This window comes from Dermacentor silvarum, chromosome 5 (genome assembly GCF_013339745.2).
Source record: "Dermacentor silvarum isolate Dsil-2018 chromosome 5, BIME_Dsil_1.4, whole genome shotgun sequence".
NCBI classification, from domain to species: Eukaryota; Metazoa; Arthropoda; class Arachnida; order Ixodida; family Ixodidae; genus Dermacentor; species Dermacentor silvarum.
In genome coordinates, this window is record NC_051158.1 from 165275919 (window position 1) to 165298009 (window position 22091).

At 49.9% G+C, this 22091-nt stretch overlaps 1 protein-coding gene across 1 annotated transcript in view; it reads right to left on the minus strand.

Moving 5' to 3' along the window:
- Positions 1 to 16707: 16707 nt before the first annotated feature.
- The window catches only part of LOC119453858 (leucine-rich melanocyte differentiation-associated protein-like), a 53126-nt gene continuing 47742 nt past the window's right edge, over positions 16708 to 22091 (minus strand). Inside the window, exon 3 of the mRNA XM_037715904.2 lies at positions 16708 to 17910. Coding sequence (XP_037571832.1) covers positions 17589 to 17910 — 322 coding nt within the window. The 3' untranslated portion in view covers positions 16708 to 17588. The remainder of the gene's footprint in view (positions 17911 to 22091) is intronic.

Genomic DNA, 22091 nt, shown 5'->3' on the forward strand with positions numbered 1-22091 from the left:
GGCGTCATCTCCAACGGTTGTTCATATCTGCGCCAAGAAGGTGCGCAGAATGCTGCCTGCCGTCAAGGAATTTCCACATTGATAGCCGAAATCCACCGGACCGCACGCCGCAGGCGCCAAGTCGATGGCAGGTGCGAAGACGTGCGAATGGGCCTAGAGGCAAGAAAAAAACGGCCAGAGCTGTGTTCGATGCTCCACCGGACTGCAGGGTGGGATCCTTTGCCGTGCCCTTTTGAAGGGGCCCAGTCGGTGATGTCACGCCACTCCCAGTTTCCAGGGCGTCATCTCCAACGGTTGTTCATATCTGCGCCAAGAAGGTGCGCAGAATGCTGCCTGCCGTCAAGGAATTTCCACGTTGATAGCCGAAATCCACCGGACCGCACGCCGCAGGCGCCAAGTCGATGGCAGGTGCGAAGACGTGCGAATGGGCCTAGAGGCAAGAAAAAAACGGCCAGAGCTGTGTTCGATGCTCCACCGGACTGCAGGGTGGGATCCTTTGCCGTGCCCTTTTGAAGGGGCCCAGTCGGTGATGTCACGCCACTCCCAGTTTCCAGGGCGTCATCTCCAACGGTTGTTCATATCTGCGCCAAGAAGGTGCGCAGAATGCTGCCTGCCGTCAAGGAATTTCCACGTTGATAGCCGAAATCCACCGGACCGCACGCCGCAGGCGCCAAGTCGATGGCAGGTGCGAAGACGTGCGAATGGGCCTAGAGGCAAGAAAAAAACGGCCAGAGCTGTGTTCGATGCTCCACCGGACTGCAGGGTGGGATCCTTTGCCGTGCCCTTTTGAAGGGGCCCAGTCGGTGATGTCACGCCACTCCCAGTTTCCAGGGCGTCATCTCCAACGGTTGTTCATATCTGCGCCAAGAAGGTGCGCAGAATGCTGCCTGCCGTCAAGGAATTTCCACATTGATAGCCGAAATCCACCGGACCGCACGCCGCAGGCGCCAAGTCGATGGCAGGTGCGAAGACGTGCGAATGGGCCTAGAGGCAAGAAAAAAACGGCCAGAGCTGTGTTCGATGCTCCACCGGACTGCAGGGTGGGATCCTTTGCCGTGCCCTTTTGAAGGGGCCCAGTCGGTGATGTCACGCCACTCCCAGTTTCCAGGGCGTCATCTCCAACGGTTGTTCATATCTGCGCCAAGAAGGTGCGCAGAATGCTGCCTGCCGTCAAGGAATTTCCACATTGATAGCCGAAATCCACCGGACCGCACGCCGCAGGCGCCAAGTCGATGGCAGGTGCGAAGACGTGCGAATGGGCCTAGAGGCAAGAAAAAAACGGCCAGAGCTGTGTTCGATGCTCCACCGGACTGCAGGGTGGGATCTTTTGCCGTGCCCTTTTGAAGGGGCCCAGTCGGTGATGTCACGCCACTCCCAGTTTCCAGGGCGTCATCTCCAACGGTTGTTCATATCTGCGCCAAGAAGGTGCGCAGAATGCTGCCTGCCGTCAAGGAATTTCCACGTTGATAGCCGAAATCCACCGGACCGCACGCCGCAGGCGCCAAGTCGATGGCAGGTGCGAAGACGTGCGAATGGGCCTAGAGGCAAGAAAAAAACGGCCAGAGCTGTGTTCGATGCTCCACCGGACTGCAGGGTGGGATCCTTTGCCGTGCCCTTTTGAAGGGGCCCAGTCGGTGATGTCACGCCACTCCCAGTTTCCAGGGCGTCATCTCCAACGGTTGTTCATATCTGCGCCAAGAAGGTGCGCAGAATGCTGCCTGCCGTCAAGGAATTTCCACATTGATAGCCGAAATCCACCGGACCGCACGCCGCAGGCGCCAAGTCGATGGCAGGTGCGAAGACGTGCGAATGGGCCTAGAGGCAAGAAAAAAACGGCCAGAGCTGTGTTCGATGCTCCACCGGACTGCAGTGTGGGATCCTTTGCCGTGTCCTTTTGAAGGGGCCCAGTCGGTGATGTCACGCCACTCTCAGTTTCTAGGGCGTCATCTCCAACGGTTGTTCATATCTGCGCCAAGAAGGTGCGCAGAATGCTGCCTGCCGTCAAGGAATTTCCACATTGATAGCCGAAATCCACCGGACCGCACGCCGCAGGCGCCAAGTCGATGGCAGGTGCGAAGACGTGCGAATGGGCCTAGAGGCAAGAAAAAAACGGCCAGAGCTGTGTTCGATGCTCCACCGGACTGCAGGGTGGGATCCTTTGCCGTGTCCTTTTGAAGGGGCCCAGTCGGTGATGTCACGCCACTCTCAGTTTCTAGGGCGTCATCTCCAACGGTTGTTCATATCTGCGCCAAGAAGGTGCGCAGAATGCTGCCTGCCGTCAAGGAATTTCCACATTGATAGCCGAAATCCACCGGACCGCACGCCGCAGGCGCCAAGTCGATGACAGGTGCGAAGACGTGTGAATGGGCCTAGAGGCAAGAAAAAAACGGCCAGAGCTGTGTTCGATGCTCCACCGGACTGCAGTGTGGGATCCTTTGCCGTGTCCTTTTGAAGGGGCCCAGTCGGTGATGTCACGCCACTCTCAGTTTCTAGGGCGTCATCTCCAACGGTTGTTCATATCTGCGCCAAGAAGGTGCGCAGAATGCTGCCTGCCGTCAAGGAATTTCCACATTGATAGCCGAAATCCACCGGACCGCACGCCGCAGGCGCCAAGTCGATGGCAGGTGCGAAGACGTGCGAATGGGCCTAGAGGCAAGAAAAAAACGGCCAGAGCTGTGTTCGATGCTCCACCGGACTGCAGTGTGGGATCCTTTGCCGTGTCCTTTTGAAGGGGCCCAGTCGGTGATGTCACGCCACTCCCAGTTTCCAGGGCGTCATCTCCAACGGTTGTTCATATCTGCGCCAAGAAGGTGCGCAGAATGCTGCCTGCCGTCAAGGAATTTCCACATTGATAGCCGAAATCCACCGGACCGCACGCCGCAGGCGCCAAGTCGATGGCAGGGGCGAAGACGTGCGAATGGGCCTAGAGGCAAGAAAAAAGACGGCCAGAGCTGTGTTCGATGCTCCACCGGACTGCAGTGTGGGATCCTTTGCCGTGTCCTTTTGAAGGGGCCCAGTCGGTGATGTCACGCCACTCTCAGTTTCTAGGGCGTCATCTCCAACGGTTGTTCATATCTGCGCCAAGAAGGTGCGCAGAATGCTGCCTGCCGTCAAGGAATTTCCACATTGATAGCCGAAATCCACCGGACCGCACGCCGCAGGCGCCAAGTCGATGACAGGTGCGAAGACGTGTGAATGGGCCTAGAGGCAAGAAAAAAACGGCCAGAGCTGTGTTCGATGCTCCACCGGACTGCAGTGTGGGATCCTTTGCCGTGTCCTTTTGAAGGGGCCCAGTCGGTGATGTCACGCCACTCTCAGTTTCTAGGGCGTCATCTCCAACGGTTGTTCATATCTGCGCCAAGAAGGTGCGCAGAATGCTGCCTGCCGTCAAGGAATTTCCACATTGATAGCCGAAATCCACCGGACCGCACGCCGCAGGCGCCAAGTCGATGGCAGGTGCGAAGACGTGCGAATGGGCCTAGAGGCAAGAAAAAAACGGCCAGAGCTGTGTTCGATGCTCCACCGGACTGCAGTGTGGGATCCTTTGCCGTGTCCTTTTGAAGGGGCCCAGTCGGTGATGTCACGCCACTCTCAGTTTCTAGGGCGTCATCTCCAACGGTTGTTCATATCTGCGCCAAGAAGGTGCGCAGAATGCTGCCTGCCGTCAAGGAATTTCCACGTTGATAGCCGAAATCCACCGGACCGCACGCCGCAGGCGCCAAGTCGATGACAGGTGCGAAGACGTGTGAATGGGCCTAGAGGGAAGAAAAAAAAAACACGGCCAGAGCTGTGTTCGATGCTCCACCGGACTGCCGGAATGCGTCCACCGGAATGCGTCAGCGGCGTGTTCTCATGATGCCGCGACCATCACATAGCGTGAAGCCCTGTATCGAGCTGCCGCCGCTAGTAAAGCCGTGTATCCGTGGCTATTCGCTTGGGAGCGCTTGAGTAGCGGCGCGCGAGCGCATATCTATTTCGTATTTCGATGTTTCGCGCGCTTTTATTTTTTCTTGGAGAAAACAACGGGGCCAAGCTGAGCACGAAAGAAATGCTTGATTTGGAGGTTATTTGAGGTGCCCTAAAACTTTGTAACTGATATGTTTGCGATTCAAGCAATAATTAGGAGTCCACTAATTAAAGGCAATGAATTAATACTTCGTGATGAAAAATATACTGGCTGTAAGTACTCACGACTACGGCTACTATGCAGTCGGTAGGATTTCTCTGGAGTTCTTGGGCTTTTTTAAAATTTTTCGTCCAAGTTAACTGGGACACCCGGTATTCAACCAACGCTAACGCGAACACCTCTGACAACCTGCTCCTCCGTTGGCCTACTTTTCTCCTACACCGCCATTGGTTGGCGCGCCTCACGCTCTCCCCCTCCAACGCGAGTATTGGATGGCGCGACTTACGTCAACCCCCCTCTTCGTTCTCCTTTTCATCTGCACCCTCTCACAGCATTCTCACATGGGGAAACGGGTCCCTACAACCTCTTTTTCCCTGTTGAGCTCTTTTTTCCTCTCCTCTCCCGCTAGGTCACGTGGTGATGCCAGAGTTGGCTAATTCTATCCTGACCCAGGGCCGTGACAGCAGAAATTCACTGACAGCTCATTTCATCTCACTCAGTTATTGTAAATGTTAGGCTAATTGTAAAACAAAAGCTCGTGGTTTGTGGCTAAAATGTTCCCTTTGGCAGCGTATTGAAATCATGATGTGCCATAAAATTGACAACACTTTAGGCTTCCTTCTCAAACCAGTGACACAAAGAGAGACGTAGAACAATATCTGTACGGCAAAATTAACCATCCTAAATAGCGCGGAGTAGGAAGAAAGCCTTTCGTATAATCCCCACTGCTCGCTAACGTTATTTCGTGCCTATATGGCAAGATGGCGGCGGTCCGGCTGCACATTTGAGACATCTCTACCTCAGCAATCTTTAACGCGATATCGTTAAGGGTCCTGTATCGCAGAAAACACGGCGTTGGTGTCGGCGGCGTTGTCCGTTAGAGAAAATCATCCCGAACAACGCAGGCCGTCCGCCTGGCGCATAGGCGCTACTTAACTAATTGAACTTCTCAAAGTAAAATGCGCCAGAAAATGCGTCAAGTACGACTTGCACACAACCTACCGACATGATAGCGTCGGATTGGAATTTGAATATACGAGAAAACATAATGCTGTTACGCGGGTACCACAACACAAACCCCCTTTTCCAGCTGCCGTTTGAGGTCTGTCTTAGTGGGAGCGGCGCGCCCCGCTCTATTCCTTGCGGCACCATCCAAATGGCGCTCGCCTCTGCGCAACCGCGGCAGCGGTGGCTCCGGCCGTTCGGGGAAAAACAACGAGAAAGCTCGCCTTCGTGCATAGCATTCGTCGCCGTAGTTTGCTGGTAAACATTACGGTTACATAAGCTGCAGTTGCCGAGAAGCGTGAGAAGCAGTGAGGGATCTTTGAATGCTATCCCGTTTCACCGCGAAGCCTTAAGCGTCCTCCAAATTTAAAGAAAAACCTCCTTGACCTCGCCGGTAACACGGCAGGACGACGGAAGCGATGTGGATGGCGTAAGCTCGCCGCGCGTGCCCCTATTCACAATAAGATGGCCCTATATGGGCCTCAAGCACCAAAAATGAAAAAAATATGCATGCTATAGCATACTTACACCATTGTGGCGGCCTCACGGTCGCACAGCAGCAGCCAGACAGGCTCTCCCATCTTTGACTCGGTAAAATCTTATTGCGTTGTGTGCGGGAAAGGGAAGTGGTGCGAGGGTGCGCAACCGAGCCGTAGAGGCTGTACGATTATAAAATAAAGTTAGTTGTTGCTCGTTCTTCAGGAACGTACTACTCGCTTCTATCTGCTGATTTCCAGCCACGCTCGCATCCCACACAACATTGGTGACCCGGACGAGCAGCAAGGGCTATGGACACACCTCAAGGCACCGAAATCCTGACACTCTCCGGCATCGACGTCAAACTGCTGCCGTTTTGGACTGCGGATCCTGCATTGTGGTTCATTCAGGTAGAATCACAATTCGCTGCACGGCCCATCACAGCAGATTCCACGAAATACCTGTATGTGGTGAGCAGTCTGCCCTCATCAACCTCTAGCGAAGTTCGAGACCTGTTGCTTTCTCCACCAGCAGACAACATTTACGAGACGTTGAAGCCAACACTCATTCGCAGGATCACGCCCTCCGAAAGCCAACAGCTACAACAGCTTCTTCATGAAGCCAACCTCAGCGACAGAAGGCCAAGCCAGCTGCTGCGTCACATGCAGCAATTATTGGGCAGCAAAGTGGATGGTCTTGACAGCCTGCTGCTCCGGGAAATATTTCTACAGAGAATTCCCCCGAACGTCAGAATGCTCATGACTGCCTCAAATGAGAACGATCTATCCAAACTGGCCGAGTTAGCCGACAAGCTCATGGCGGTAGCTCCCACATCTGTCGCGGCCGTCACAAGCGAACCGTCTCCTCATGAACAGCTTCAAGAGATGAACGAACTCTCGCGTCTCGTGGATTCCGTGGCCGCACTTCATACCGCGTTACGGTCGACCAGTCAGGGTGCTCCGCAATCGCCTACGAAACGCCAAAAACTATGTTGGTATCATCGCAAGTTCGGCAATGCTGCACGCAAATGCGTACGTACCCTGCGAGCTCTCGGGAAAAGCTCCGGGCAGGCGCTGAGGGCGACCAGCGCTTCTGCTATGCAAGGTCGTCGCTCATCAGTCTTTTTCCTAACCGACCGCAACAGCGGCTTCCCCTTCCACGTCGGCACAGGCGCTGTAGTGAGCATACTCCCAGCATCGCCCGCGGACCGCAAGCGCCCGAACACATCGCCTCTGCAAGCAGTACGTCAACAACACGGCCATCGCCATTCGACCATATGTTGGAGTTGGGCATCATCCAACCTTCTTCCGGTCCTTGGGCCCTCCCCTTCACATGGTTCCTAAGCGATCATCGGGTGACTGGCGTCCTTGCGGGGACTATCGAGCGCTGAACAGTGTCACAACGCCCGACCGGTACCCCGTGCCACATATTCACAACATACTGGCAGGTCAGCATGGGGCCAAAATGTTTTCAAAAATTGATGTCGTGCGCGCATACCAACAGATACCTGTGCCACCGGAAGACGTCCCCAAGACTGCTATCACTACACCCTTTGGTCTATTCGCATTCCTGCGCATGCCATTCGGCCTTCGCAACGCGGGTCAAACGTTCCAAAGGTTTATCGATGGTGTTCTACGGGACCTCAATTTTTGTCACGCCTACCTGGACGACTTGCTTATCGCGAGCTCCACCCCAGAAGAACATGAAGCGCACCTGTGGATTTGGCAGCAGCGACAGCCAGCGCGCACATCGCCTAAAAGCACATGTTATTCCTCACTGCAGATATCCCGCTGATAGCGCTACGCTGCATAGGACGGAAGAGGACGCCGCAGACGCTGCCTCAGAAGTGACGCAAGGACTACGCATCCCGCCCACCAGGACACCATCTGGACCGGCGTATATAAGGAGCGCACTTGCAAGGGGCCAGCATTTGGCAGCAGCGAAAACCAGCGCGCACATCGCCTAAAAGCACGTGTTATTCATCACTGCAGATATCCCGCTGATAGCGCTACGCTGCATCGGACGGAAGAGGACGCCGCAGACGCTGCCTCAGAAGTGACGCAAGGACTACGAATCCCGCCCACCAGGACACCATCTGGACCGGCGTATATAAGGAGCGCACTTGCAAGGGGCCAGCATTTGGCAGCAGCGAAAGCCAACGCGCACATCGCCTAAAAGCACATGTTATTCCTCACTGCAGATATCCCGCTGATAGCGCTACGCTGCATAGGACGGAAGAGGACGCCGCAGACGCTGCCTCAGAAGTGACGCAAGGACTACGCATCCCGCCCACCAGGACACCATCTGGACCGGCGTATATAAGGAGCGCACTTGCAAGGGGCCAGCATTTGGCAGCAGCGAAAGCCAGCGCGCACATCGCCTAAAAGCACATGTTATTCCTCACTGCAGATATCCCGCTGATAGCGCTACGCTGCATCGGACGGAAGAGGACGCCGCAGACGCTGCCTCAGAAGTGACGCAAGGACTACGCATCCCGCCCACCAGGACACCATCTGGACCGGCGTATATAAGGAGCTCACTTGCAAGGGGCCAGCATTTGGCAGCAGCGAAAGCCAGCGCACACATCGCCTAAAAGCACGTGTTATTCCTCACTGCAGATATCCCGCTGATAGCGCTACGCTGCATCGGACGGAAGAGGACGCCGCAGACGCTGCCTCAGAAGTGACGCAAGGACTACGCATCCCGCCCACCAGGACACCATCTAGACTGGCGTATATAAGGAGTACACTTGCAAGGGGCCAGCATTTGGCAGCAGCGAAAGCCAGCGCGCACATCGCCTAAAAGCACGTGTTATTCATCACTGCAGATATCCCGCTGATAGCGCTACGCTGCATAGGACGGAAGAGGACGCCGCAGACGCTGCCTCAGAAGTGACGCAAGGACTACGAATCCCGCCCACCAGGACACCATCTGGACCGGCGTATATAAGGAGCGCACTTGCAAGGGGCCAGCATTTGGCAGCAGCGAAAGCCAGCGCGCACATCGCCTAAAAGCACGTGTTATTAATCACTGCAGGTTTGTTAACTGGCCACGTTCGCCTGAACTCTGTTCCCCTTTCTCGCTGTCGTTGCTGCCATTGAGTTTTATTCAATCCTTGACTCTTTTGTTAAAGTGGTATCTACTAACCCATGGCTAAAACAGACAGAGAGAACCGAAATGACTTGTGGGAGCTGCGCGCTGAATTGAAAGCGGTGACGGACAGTATTAAGTTCATTAACGAGGAGTTTGAAGATATGAAAAAGAAATTGAAGGAAGCTTGCCATGAGAGAGAGAGGCCTTTAGGGAAGATAACGACAGTCTCCGCGCAAAGTGCAAAGAAAATGAAGATGAAAATCAGCAGCTGCAGAAAAGGCTCGCGCAGTCCGAGCAATTGTCATGTATAGGTCCAATATAGAGATTAAAGGGCTTATGGAAAAAGAAAACAAAAATGTCGGTGCCCTTGTGGCAAAAATTGGTGATGTGATTGGAGAGCCCATTACCGCTACAGATATAGAAATATGTCACCGTGTGCCAACCAGGGAAGCAGGCAAATCGAATGTTAACGTGCAATTGAGAAGTCGACAAAAGAGAGACACTGTTCTTGAAAAGGCACGGAAGGCAAGGCTAAGGAATAACCAAGTTGGAATTCCCGACGATGCACAGATATTCGTTGACGAGCATCTGTGCCCAGCTCTAAAAATGCTTCTGTCGTTGACCGTAGCAAAGAAACGCGAGATTCAATGAAAATTTGCATGGACGAAAAATGGAAAAATCTTTGCGCGGAAGTCCGAAACAGCTAGGCTAGTACACATTCAGTCAGAGAACGACTTGCAAAAGATAGTGTGAAGTGAAATATTTTTTGTGGTTACATTTGCTTTGGTTGCTTTTGAAGCATAAAATGTATGACGAATACGGTTTGCCTTCTGAAATCACGTTACCTGCGCACACGCAGCCCGTTGTTACTGCGATCCACATGAACTCTCGCTCTCTGGTATGCAAACAGGATTAAATTTCTGCCTTTCTTAGTAGCTTTCATTTTACTTTTGATGTAATCATGTTTTCTGAAACTTGGTATACTGAAAACAGTGACATGTTAGTGCTGAATAGTTATGCACACTTTTTTTCAAACAGAATGACTCGAGGGGGTGGGGTGGCCATGCACGTTAAGAGTACTATGCAGTGCGATTTAATGCATAAGTTTTCATGTGTGACCACCGATTATGAAACGGTATGCGCAACAACTGCTAGCACTTTATTACTAGTTGTGTACCGTCCCTCTTCTGGAAACGTTAGCAAATTCTTAACATATCTTGAAAAAGTGCTCGACTATGCGGCCTTGAACTGCTATCAACTTCGTATTGGTGGTGATATGAACATTAACGTGCTTGACCTCAACTTATCACGTGAATTCTCCTTCGCGCTAAGTGCCTATGGTTTTTGTAGTGTAATCAACACGCCCACCTGTGTATCTGTACGTAGCCAGTCTGCTCTTGACAATTTCATTGTTAGCGTGGACACGTCAATCCTCGCGGCCGGTACTATTAGCTGTAGCATTAGTGACCACTGTCCGATTTTCATCGTGTGCTCTTACTCTACTCGCAAGAATCAACAGCGTAAATCAACCATGCTATACAGGCCTATGTCAAGTGAAAGCATCATTTCATTTCGCACATGCGTGCTGAACTGCGACTGGTCTTCCATATATTCCAAAAATGATGCTTCAGAAGCCTACAATCAGTTCCTGTTGATCTTTCGTCGCATATACAACATTTCGTTTCCATACAAAACATTAAAATTGAAAAAGAAGATTAGAAAGCCGTGGGTCCGTCCTGAACATGTAAAAATGATCAATGAAAAAAAAAACAAGTTATTCAGGAAATTTCAGCGTTCGCGCGAACCTTCGGACCTTACAACATTAAAAAATACAGAAACAAATTAAACAAAGATCTCAGAAAAGCTAAGGATTCTTATTATCATGACCTGTTTTATGATGCGCAAAAGAAACCAGACATAACTTGGAGAATTATCAACGATGTACTTAATCCAAAAAGTTCCGATTCTCCTGAGTTGGAAATAACTTTAAATAATAACAAAATCTCTGGAACTCCATTGGCCGAAGAATTCAACCAGTACTTCACAAACGTGGCGGCAACTACACTGGGCCCCATAGACGCAGGGATCACAGATAAGTGCACGCAAACTATTTTTTTGAAGCCAACAGATAATGCAGAAGTTTGCCGAACATTCATCGGACTGAAAAACAGTAAAGCAACTGATATTGATGGGTTCCAAGTTAGTCCTGTAAAATACGTGATTGATATTATTGCACCCTACTTAACACACATATTTAACTTGGTTTTTGAATCTGGTTCTTTCCCTAGTGCAATGAAAACAGCCAAAGTGTCAGTCATATTCAAGGGTGGTTATAAAAACGACTTAGGCAATTACAGACCGATCTCAATACTGCCAATATTTTCCAAGGGTCTGGGAAAAATTATTTTCTCTCGTCTAAATGGCTTCCTTATGAAACATAACGCTCTAAACGACTATCAACATGGTTTCCGCAAAGGACGCTCTACCGAAACCGCACTGCTTATTCAGAAGGAATTAATTATCAATAGCCTAGAAAAAGGAAACTTAATTATCGAAATATTTATTGACTATAGTAAGGCATTTGACCGTCTACAGCACGAAACTCTTTTAACAAAGTTGACGGCCTACGGTGTTCGCGGAGTGGCTCATTCTGATGTGTTCGTATCTGCTTGATCGTTGGCAGAGCGTTGTCATAGGAAATAGTATTTCCTCCAGCAGGTCAATAGGGTCAGGTGTCCCACAGGGCAGCGTCTTAGGCCCCCTTCTGTTCGACATCTACATTAACGACATGATAGACACGCAGAATGAGGCAACAATCGTTGTATACGCGGATGATACCAGCCTGTTTGTCTCTGGTCCGGTGGCTGACGAGGACATTCGTAAGGCGAACGTGTTCCTTTCCACTTTATCAGAATGGTCCAGCCGCAACGGCCTCAAAATTAATAACAAAAAATCCAAAGCAATCCTGTTTAGGACCAGGGGTAGACAGGTATCTCTATGCGACGAACTGCTGCTTGATAATGTACCAATTGAGATTGTAGCGAACATAAGGTACTTGGTGTCGTTTTTAATACTGTACTGAATTGGACACCCCATGTTGACATGTTGTCGAAATCCTTGGTATCAGCAACAGGTGCCTTGTCACGATGTCGCCATTCTTTCCGGAAAACGTGAAATTACAAATTTATCAGGCACTATTTGCGTCACACATTAACTACTGCACGCTTGTGTGGGGCACCACTGCAAATACTAAGATACACAAACATCTTGCTCTTCAGAAACGTGCACTTCGAATTATAGCTAACGTTCCGTATCTCCACACAACATTACACCTTTTCACCAAATTTAACATAATCAGAGTTACTGAGGTGTATCACTTTCGTTTGCTGTATTCATACTTATTTTCCTCTAAAAAGTTCTCCTCACTTCTGAAATCGCTGTCAGGACTACAACGGAAGTTAAGTGACCAACGCACCCGTAGCCAGGACAAATGGCTTGTCCCGAAAAGGCGTACTAATTACCTAATGCAGTCACTAGTCTACAATGTCCCTTCTCTTTTCAATAAATATGAAAACGAAGGTATTGACGTTCATGCCTTAACCCGGAAAGAAATGAGACGGCATTTTTTGTTTTCCAATGATGCATGACGCCTGTGCGTGAAAACAAGCGCGCAGATCTAATAAACTGTTGTTATTGTATCGCTATCTTTCCTGGTATACTTATGGTATTTACTCTAGTTTTCATTGTGACATGAAGTTGCATTGTTTTTCTGCTTTTTTTCTTTTCAATAACTCTGTTAAATGACCACTGTTCTGCACAGACTGATATTTGATATGTTTTGATTAATACAACCCATGTATGCTTATATACTTCATTTTGTTGTACGCTGTCTGTAGTGCTGTCATAAAGGGCCTTCAGGCACTTTCAAGCTGTTTACACAGCTTTTCGCCTGAAGGAGCCCCAACAAATTGCTACAAAATGTTGGAAATAAAGATTTGATTGATTGATTGATTGATTGATTGATTGATTGATTGATTGATTGATTGGATTGTTTTTCGGTGCCTATCTGAGCACGGCATTATCGTCAACGCGGCCAAGAGTTAACTCGGCGTGCCTGAGTTATCATTTCTGGGCCACATATTTCGAACTCGGGAGTACGGCCACACCCATGTAAAGCGCAGGCCATACAAGATTTTCCACTGCCAACCACGAAGCGCCAACTACGTGAATTTCTCGGATTGCTGAACTTCTACCGCCGCTTTGTGCCCAAATGCGCACATATCATACAACCACTTCACGGACTGCTGAAGGCAATGCAAGTATCTTCGAATGACCTGCCTTGGTGCGAGGAAGCGAAAAGGCTTTCAACCAAAGCAAGCAGGCCTTGGAAAATGCGGCTCACCTGGCATACCCACTGCCAGGAATTCCCCAGTGTTTAATGGTCGATGCCTCACACATAGCGATCGGCGCCGTGTTGCAACAGCTGAGCGACGGCACATGGCACCCAACTGCATTCTTTTCGAGGAAGCTGACGCCTATACTGAGCGCCTCTACAGCACCTTCGGGCGCGAACTGCTAGTCGTCTACTCAAGTATACGCAACTACCAGCATTTCTTGGCAGGCGTCGAGTTCATTTTAACCGACCATAAGCCGCTGACCTATGCTCTCCGCTGTATGCGTTCGGACGGTGGCACGCACACGGCCCGTGAACTTCGGCAACTGGCATACGTCTCTGAGTTCACGACAGACATCCACCACGTAAAAGGGAGCGACAACGTTGTTGCCGACGCCCTGTCGTAGAGCGCTATAAACTTCGTCAACGATCAAGAAGGAGTCAACTTCGACGCGCTGGCGGCAGCCCAAAGAGAAGACCGAAGAGCTAAAAAGCCTCCTAACAACAAAAACGGCCCTCAAACTACAGTGGATGTAGATTCCGGGATCAGACGACGAGATTTGCGGTGACACCTCCACGGGCAAGCCATGCCCCTTCGTTCCTGCCAATTTACGTCGCCGAATTTTTCTTTCTGTTCACAAGCTATCGCATCCTGGAATCAAAGCTACGCAAAGGTTGCTCACAGCAAGGTTCATCTGGCCAGGTATCAACCGAGACGTTCGATGCTGGGCAATAGGATGCATACCATGTCAGCGTGCCAAAATTCATCGACATATATACTGTGACCCCGTTGGTAAAGTTCGCGCCTCCAGATGCGCGTTTCGACCAAGTCTACCTCGACATTGTCGGACCTCTGCCGCCTTGCCAAGAGCATGCCTATTTACTGACGTGCATTGATAGATTCACGCGCTGGGCGGAGGCCATACCTATAGCGGATATCACTGCTGACACGGTTGCCCGCGCATTTTTGCACCACTGAGTTGCTCGTTTCGGTGCACCATCCATAATAACAACGGACTGTGTAAGGCAGTTGGAAGGCAATTCGCCTTCCAGGAGAATTTTTCACGAGCAGTCCGCAAAACGGCTGTACAACTACCGCAGCCTACGCACTTAGGCTACGAGGCATAGTGGGAAACCTTCGCACTACTCCACCGCGACGGGCGAAGGGGGGCCGGACTCGCCGCTTCAATCTCACGGCGAACGATACGCGTGACGTTCTCTTGAAATGGTCGTGTGGCAGGAAGAGCGGAGCAAGAGGACGTGGCAGGGGTGTTTAGGAGCCGGGAAAACTGTGGGACGACGCGGCGGCTTTTGGCTAACTCGAAGCGGCGGCATTCTTTGACGATGGCGTCGACAGTAGAAACGTCGATATAGACAAGCAAATTGAAAGCGTCGTCCGCGATGCCTTTTAGGATATGGCCCACCTTGTCAACCTCGGTCATGTGCTCGTCGACTTTCCGGCAAAGCGCGAGCACTTCCTGTATGTAGGAGACATACGATTCTGTCGACGACTGGACACGGGTAGCAAGCTCTTTTCGCGCACCCTGTTGGCGACCTGACGGGTTGCCAAATAGGTCGCGAAGCCTCTCTTTGAAAGTGTCCCAGCTGGATAGCTCAACCTCATGGGTGCGAAACCCGACACGCGGTGTCCCGTCCATATAAAAGATCACATTGGCAAGCATTATGGTAGGGTCCCAGTGGTGGCTTCGGCTAACACGCTGATACATGCTGAGCCAGTCGTCGACGTCAACGCCATTTTGGGCGGAGAATGTCCTAGGATCACGGAGACTAGGAACCGTAACGTACGTTGTGGTGGGCGCCGCTGGTGTAGGGGGCGACGTGGTGTTTACATCGGACGCCATGGCTGAGAACACGACGGTGCGGTCGCTTCGGAGCTCCATTGCGAGGACGGGGAACGTTCCACCTCCACCACAATGTTACGCGAAGGACGAGTCAGTAAGACGAGCACCTATTTACAGGTTATATTTACAACAACGGTTGCAGCGCCGACCGGTTAGATTCACAGCGCGAGCCCAGCTCGTTCTTCCTCTTTTCTCGAGTGATGGCGCCCGCGCGCCTGGTTCAGACAATCAAATACCACATGCGTATAGCAATATTTTATGGTATTGTTTGAGATAAGTCGGGTATTTTCTACACTATATATGTAAAAGCGAATTGCCTTTGTTTGTAATGCCACCCATTCACCGCTTTCGCACGTTTCGCCTCTACACGCACTATTCCTATATATAAATACCAAATGACACATGCTTGTAACATGCTGTTGCATGCTTGTAAATCTAACATGCTTGTAATTTTCTTTTCAGCTGATGCCGTCCGGTGGAGCGTCATACGGGATCTACTGCTTACCTGGGGTCACAACGTTCGATGAACGCACAAAAAGCGCCGAACGAGCTTTTATATAGAGCAAAATAAATGTTTCCTCATTTCACAAGGAGTCTTGCGTCTACTTTGTGAAATTTCACGTGACACAGATTCGATGGAACTTGACAAGATCGTTCGCAATCATTTTTACTAAATAATAAACTGATTCCGCACGAAGACCGTAGCCGGTCGGGCAAAAAAAAAAAACGCAGCCGGCGTGCTAGCTAGAGTACAAACTGCGCGCGCCCAAAACCGAAAACGGAAGTGATTGATGCCGCCCGCTTGGCACGCTGCCGTCAATTCGGCCGCTGGGCTCTATGGGAGTGCCCGCTCTTGTTGAATTCCTTTCTCTACGAGTTCCCTATCGACGTGCGCGGTCGTCACGAAGTCGTATCACTCGATCAGCTGAAGCCTGCGCACATTGAAGATGCAGACACTGTTTCACATGCAACGTCATCTGTGACACCACCCTCCAAGGCTCTACTCGTTCAAACACGCCAAGTCACAAGGACACGCATGGTCGAGTCTCCAGGGCGCCCCGTCGTATGCACTTGTGAACAATTTAAATCGTCCTATGAACGTTCGTTAACTCACTAGGAGGGGAGGTGATGTCGCGGCCTCACGGTCGCACAGCAGCAGCCAGACACCCTCTCCCATCTTTGACTCGGTAAAATCTTATCGCGTTGTGTGCGCGAAAGGGAAGTGGTGCGAAGGTGCACAACCGAGCCGTAGAGGCTGTACGATTAGAAAATAAAGTTAGTTGCTGCTTGTTCTTCAGAGACTCGCTTCTATCTGCTGAATTCCAGCCATGCTCGCGTCCCACACAACACCACATATGCGAATGGAACAGTGGCGCTCACAAAATGCTCGCTTAAAGCAGAATCCCTATAAGAGAGCGAGTTCAGGATTTTTGTACTTTATTTGCTGTAATCTGACAGAACATCGTGAGAAACACAGTCACCCGTAGTTGAAGGGTCAAGAAGGATGAGATGATGAAGTCTGGATTGGAAAAAATGCTTTTTTTTTTCTTCTTTACTTCATTCACAAGCATTTGTCGTCGCAAGATGTCATGGACATTTTGCAATGTACAAGAGTTGCATCCACCAGTGATGAACAGGAAAGAATTCTTGTGTGGACTGAACAATCCCCATCGTTACAAAATAAACGTATGCGTGCAAGTCTAGAGTATCTGCTCATGTACAAAGGCTAAAAAATGAAATGTGTTTCGTCAAAAAAAAAAAAAAATTGGTCACGAACCTTGCCTTGTGCTAGGAAAAAGAAATCACAACACGACAGGAGCACGTGGGGTGTTATGCTGCAATGATAAACTTTCTTCCATGTCCTTTTTTCTCCGCTTGTCGCACGTCCTGCAATGACTTGCTGTTGGTCCATATTTTTTAAGTCTACAGTCCAGTCATCTTCAGTCGTCGCTGAGAATAGCTATATGTATGTGGCCAATGTGTGGTTTCGAATTTGGTGTAATATGAGGATTTGCGACAGGTGTCGCCATAGTCTACAGCTTTCCTAACATGGTATGTGCAGGAAGCCACGAGCAAAGCCACATGATATCGGGCGTACTACTGGAGAATTCACGGTCGCACGCACACTACTCACCGAGTATCGAATGGCAAGCATTTTCTTGTGGCAGCAGACAATGTCACGCGCCTCTTGCGCACGACTGCACAACATCGCCAGCAGTTACACCTAAAACAGCCGACATATACGTTCTCCTTGCCGATATGCCCACGACCGATATGTCTATGGTATAAAACACTTACGCAGAACAGGCGGCAATTACGGGCACACGATAGGCACAACAGTAATGTCAGCAGACAGCACCCAAAACACAACTTCGTACACGATGAGCAGACGACACAGGTTACCTTCTTGTTTACGCTTGTCCATGCATCGTCTCATTATTGTGCCCATTCGCTGTCACCTCAAGATACCAAACGGGTTGGCTCCGTGATATCGCTCCGTGATATCGCGAACTATACTTTCCCGTAACAGCGGTGCGCGCACACACATCTACGCGTACAAGGCGGCGCTGCCGGTCACGTGACCCGTAGGTGTAGTACATGGCATCAAGTGGAGCAGTAGGAGGGCGCAGTTTCAGAGCTCTTCGTTGCGGATGAAGCGGTTCCCTTCGGAGTGCTTGCCGGTGTACTTGTACTTGAGCATGCCGTAGACGGTCTTGCGCTGCCGGCCGATGCCGTGCGTGGGTATCGGTGGCAGCGGCGTGTACCGGTAGGCGTCCGCCTCTGAGTCCGAGCCGCCGTCAGCCCAGGGCACCGATCCCCCGACGTGTAACGGCGGTCGTGCGACCCGCATGAAGGCGCCCACGCGCCGAGCCTCGGCCCGCTCGGCGCTGGTCACTGCGCGGGAGTCGAGGAACTTGAGCTGCCGGAGCTTGTGGATCACGTAGTAGCGGTACCTGCAACGATCGAACGGCCCCGATGTCAAGGTGTTTGCCTAATGCGTTCTTGTCCGAGTCGACCAAGTTTTTCGGCATGTATCTGGCCTCTTTCGTGAAGCATGCAGTAAAGAGGAAGAAACATCCTGTTGGAATAGTCGCCGGACATGAATTCTGTCCGAATTAAATTAACCCTGCAATGCCCATGCAAACACAATTCCACATCAAGGACATTTAGAACAACTTGCTAACCTTTATTTCTGGCCATATGTGTGCAGATGTATACAAACAACAAAACAAAGAACAATGGCAACAATAAAATCTTATTGCTGGTATAAATTATTTAGCAGAGTGATTAATTGATTAGTATTTAGTTTGCTGAAGTATCCGCAGTTTGAAAACTCTCTCCAGGGCCGCGATTTTGTAGCGATGCCTTATGACTTATTCTACTTTAGTCTTATCATCCACCGCTCACGGCCGGCTGATTCCGTTGATAACGCGAGCGGACCGTCGCTCCGACCACTGACAAAGCGCGATAAGCGCGAAAAGGAATTATTACCGGAAAGGCATCGCTACAAAATACCGGCCCAGTGCATCAAGAGCTCTACTGCAGGCTATAGATGTGTGTGTAGTAACGTGCTAAAACCAGAATTATTAGATATTGAAGCACCATATAGCATATATTACAGATTGGGCATTTAAAAGATTTGTGCCCCCTAATGATGTCAGTGGGCCTCTTGACAAGCTTCTTTGAATCAGTGGCAGGGCACCCTTGCTCTACAGATTCGAGGTCGCACTCGAGTGCGGTTTCGCTTTGCTCGATACTCGGTGAGGAATGTGCGTGCGACCGTGAATCCTACAGTAGTACGCGCGATATCGTTTGGCTTTGCTTGTGGCTTTGCTCCCAGTAATGCTCTGGTGACATCCATGTTGCGTTCGCTCATATATAGGTGCCTGCGGATTTTTATCAGACCCAGACACCCCAGTGCCACTGGATATGCGCCCATAACGTTTCGGCAGTGCCAAGGCCCGACACTCAAGAAACGTTTCCTTTCAAACGTGTGCCACCTGCGTATTCTTTATATGCGTCAACACCCGCACCTAGGATCTTTCCTTGAAGCTCGCAGGAACAGTAACCGTTCGCTGCAGAACACTTATATGATTCATAACAACCATTATCTACTATTGGCATTACGTATAGCTGGAGTTGAGCCTGCTTAACCATTTTTTGTTCTTTTTTTTATAATCAGTCTCCGGATTATCTAGATCCGTTCGGCCGGACAGCCGCTTCAATTGCACAACAACAACAACAACAACAACAACAACAACAACAACAACAACAACAACAACAACAACAACAACAACAACAACACAACAACAACAACAACAACAACAATAATAATAATAATAATAAATAATAATAATAATAATAATAATAATAATAATAATAAATAAGTAGCGGCATATAAATTAACGCACACGCTAGAATATGTGTGAATCGAATCTTTAGTGAAGTGGCTAATTAAATGGCATACAGCTAAATGCGATGCGTCCACTTTTGTCCTGTGCAACCCGTAATCCCAAGCAATATTCGTGCACTACACAGGCGTTCACAGGCTCTGCCCAAATGCAAACACCAAATCAGGCAGATGCGTGCACGGTGCGAGGCGTCGACGCAGCGACATTGCCACGAGGAAAAAGCCCATGCATGTTCACTGCGGGAGGAAGAAGCACGAGAGGTGAATGCACCGAAAAGCACAACGCATATCTTAATAAATCTTAGGATTCTATACCCTTGCGTCACTGCTGGTAGCACACATCAATGGACACACAGTCATACCCAATGGCTCAAGTGAGAGAAAGGTGGAAGGAAAGGCAGGGAGGTTAACCAGACTCAGTCCAGTTTGCTACCCTACACGCGGGGAGGGTAATGGGACCCAATGGCTCAAGAGTGGTGTAGCCCAAATGTATAGGAAAGCTAAGAAAATCAAAGAAGCCGTTGAACACCATGCGCTATTCCAATGAGAGGCAGAGATTCTTAGATCTCTGAGTCTACATTATACAAGTACAGGTGCGATGTCGCGATCTATTGCTTGATTAGGCAGAACAGGGGGGCGCTCTCTGGCACTGTACTGTATTACAGGGTGTTTCTACGAAGACTTGAAGCAATATTTAAAAGTAGCCGCGTTGAAATAAAGGGGTGGTCCCTTTCGGAGACATGCCATCGGCGGTGGTGACCACGTAGTGACGGGTGATAAGTGGTAATTAGTCGCTAAATAATATATTAATTAACTTTCTAACTTATAATTTCAGCGGTCTCACCGTAAATGGGAAATTGAAGTAGGCTATTTGTACAAGCCATGTCAACTTTATGATGTGGAAAAATAAGATTACCCACTGAACGACGAATTTCGGCTATCAGAGAGTGCGAAACCAAAACGGAATTATTATTATTATTATTATTATTATTATTATTATTATTATTATTATTATTATTATTATTATTATTATTATTATTATATTATTATTATTATTATTATTATTATTATTATTATTATTATTATTATTATTTAGGTATGTACACATATACACACAAAGGACACGAAGGAAATAGGGATGGAGCAAGCTGACAACTGCCACCGAGAGGGGTACAATGCCATGCCTACTCTTTCAAGAGGAGGGATTAGAGGAAATAAAATAGGAGGAAAGAAAAGAGGAAATAGAATGACGGAGACACAGACAGAACAAAACAAAACACAGATAATGTCTATAAACGGGAGGCCTAGTCAGTATCCTCCAGAAATGTTAGCAGGGTTCGATGGGCCTGGTCACGTCGAGCAGCGCACCCCCTCGGGAACAGGCAGTCGTCAAGGGTCGCACACCGCAGTCCAATAAGTCGTTATTCCTTAATTAGCAATGCGCGCTGCGCAACGAATGCGGGGCGCTCTATAACGAGATGTTCAAGCGTCTCACAGGAGCCACAACACGTACGCGACGGGCTGTCCACTCGTCCTTGTCGGTACAGGCGTTCGCGTACCAACTGAGATCCAACCCTTAACTTGTATAACAGTGCTCTAGCCACGACGGGGCAAGCCTCGACCACGAACACGGGGAGGAAACGATCCGTTTGCAACACGCCTGGTCTGGGTGCTGCTTTAGGAGGTGTCGGCGTATCACAAGACGAGCGTTTTCAAACATACAGAAAATTCCAGCGATGCCCACGTGCGAGGGTATCCACTGGGCAATGAAGGAAACTCCACGCGAAGTAATTTTGCCGGCCGATTCTAGGATTCTGCATAAAATTGGGCTATCGCCATCTTGTCTCAGTCCGCTGAGGGCAGCACGGGAGTCTAAGAATGACGACCTTCAATGCGTTTAATTCTTTGTGTACGTACAGAGGCACCTTACGTGCATTGAATGTGAAAGCATTCTGACTCTTCTGCGAGATAGTTTTCACTTGGTCGTGTGCTCGAATTGGGCAAGGTGAATTTAGAGGGTAGGGCCACACATATTTTGTGAGTGGGCCAAGTAAATTTTGTGAGTGGGTCAGGTAGGCCAAGTCAATTTTGGGGGCGTGGACCATCCAAATTTTGGGGGTAGGCCAGGTTGATTTTGGGAGTGGGCCAGGTCGGTTTTGAACGTGGGTCAACTCAATTTTCCAATTGGGCAAAGTCAATTTTTAGGACATGGGGCCACCCAAATATTGGAAGTAGGCCAGGTCTATTTTGAACGTGGGTCAACTCAATTTTCGAATTGGGCAAAGTCAATTTTTTAGGTGTGGGCCACGCCGTCCATGCGACGCTGTGGCTTCACCGCGCAATTTCGCAGTGCGAACTGCCGCAGATGTCCTGCGCCAGGAACGTGACGTCTTCTTGGTCACGTGGGTTTTGGTACATCGCATGCTAACGCCGGATGCTCGCCGTATTTTCTGCTTCGTGAGGCATATAATGCTTTCACATTAAAAACCGCGCCCCTCGAAGCATCCTTCTCCTTACGTCACCCAGCGGCGGGCAGCCAGCGCGCTGCGAGAACGAGGAGCACGGAGCCGCAGCGCGCTTGCGGCTATTGCTCCGCCTTCGGGATGAGTTGGCGGCGGACAGGACACGCCCCTGGACGTTGTGAGTCATTTAATACTTGACTGCACAGCAAAAGTGAGACGCGCGTGTTCGTGACAAATGGCCACACGTTTCGCTCTTGTGCCT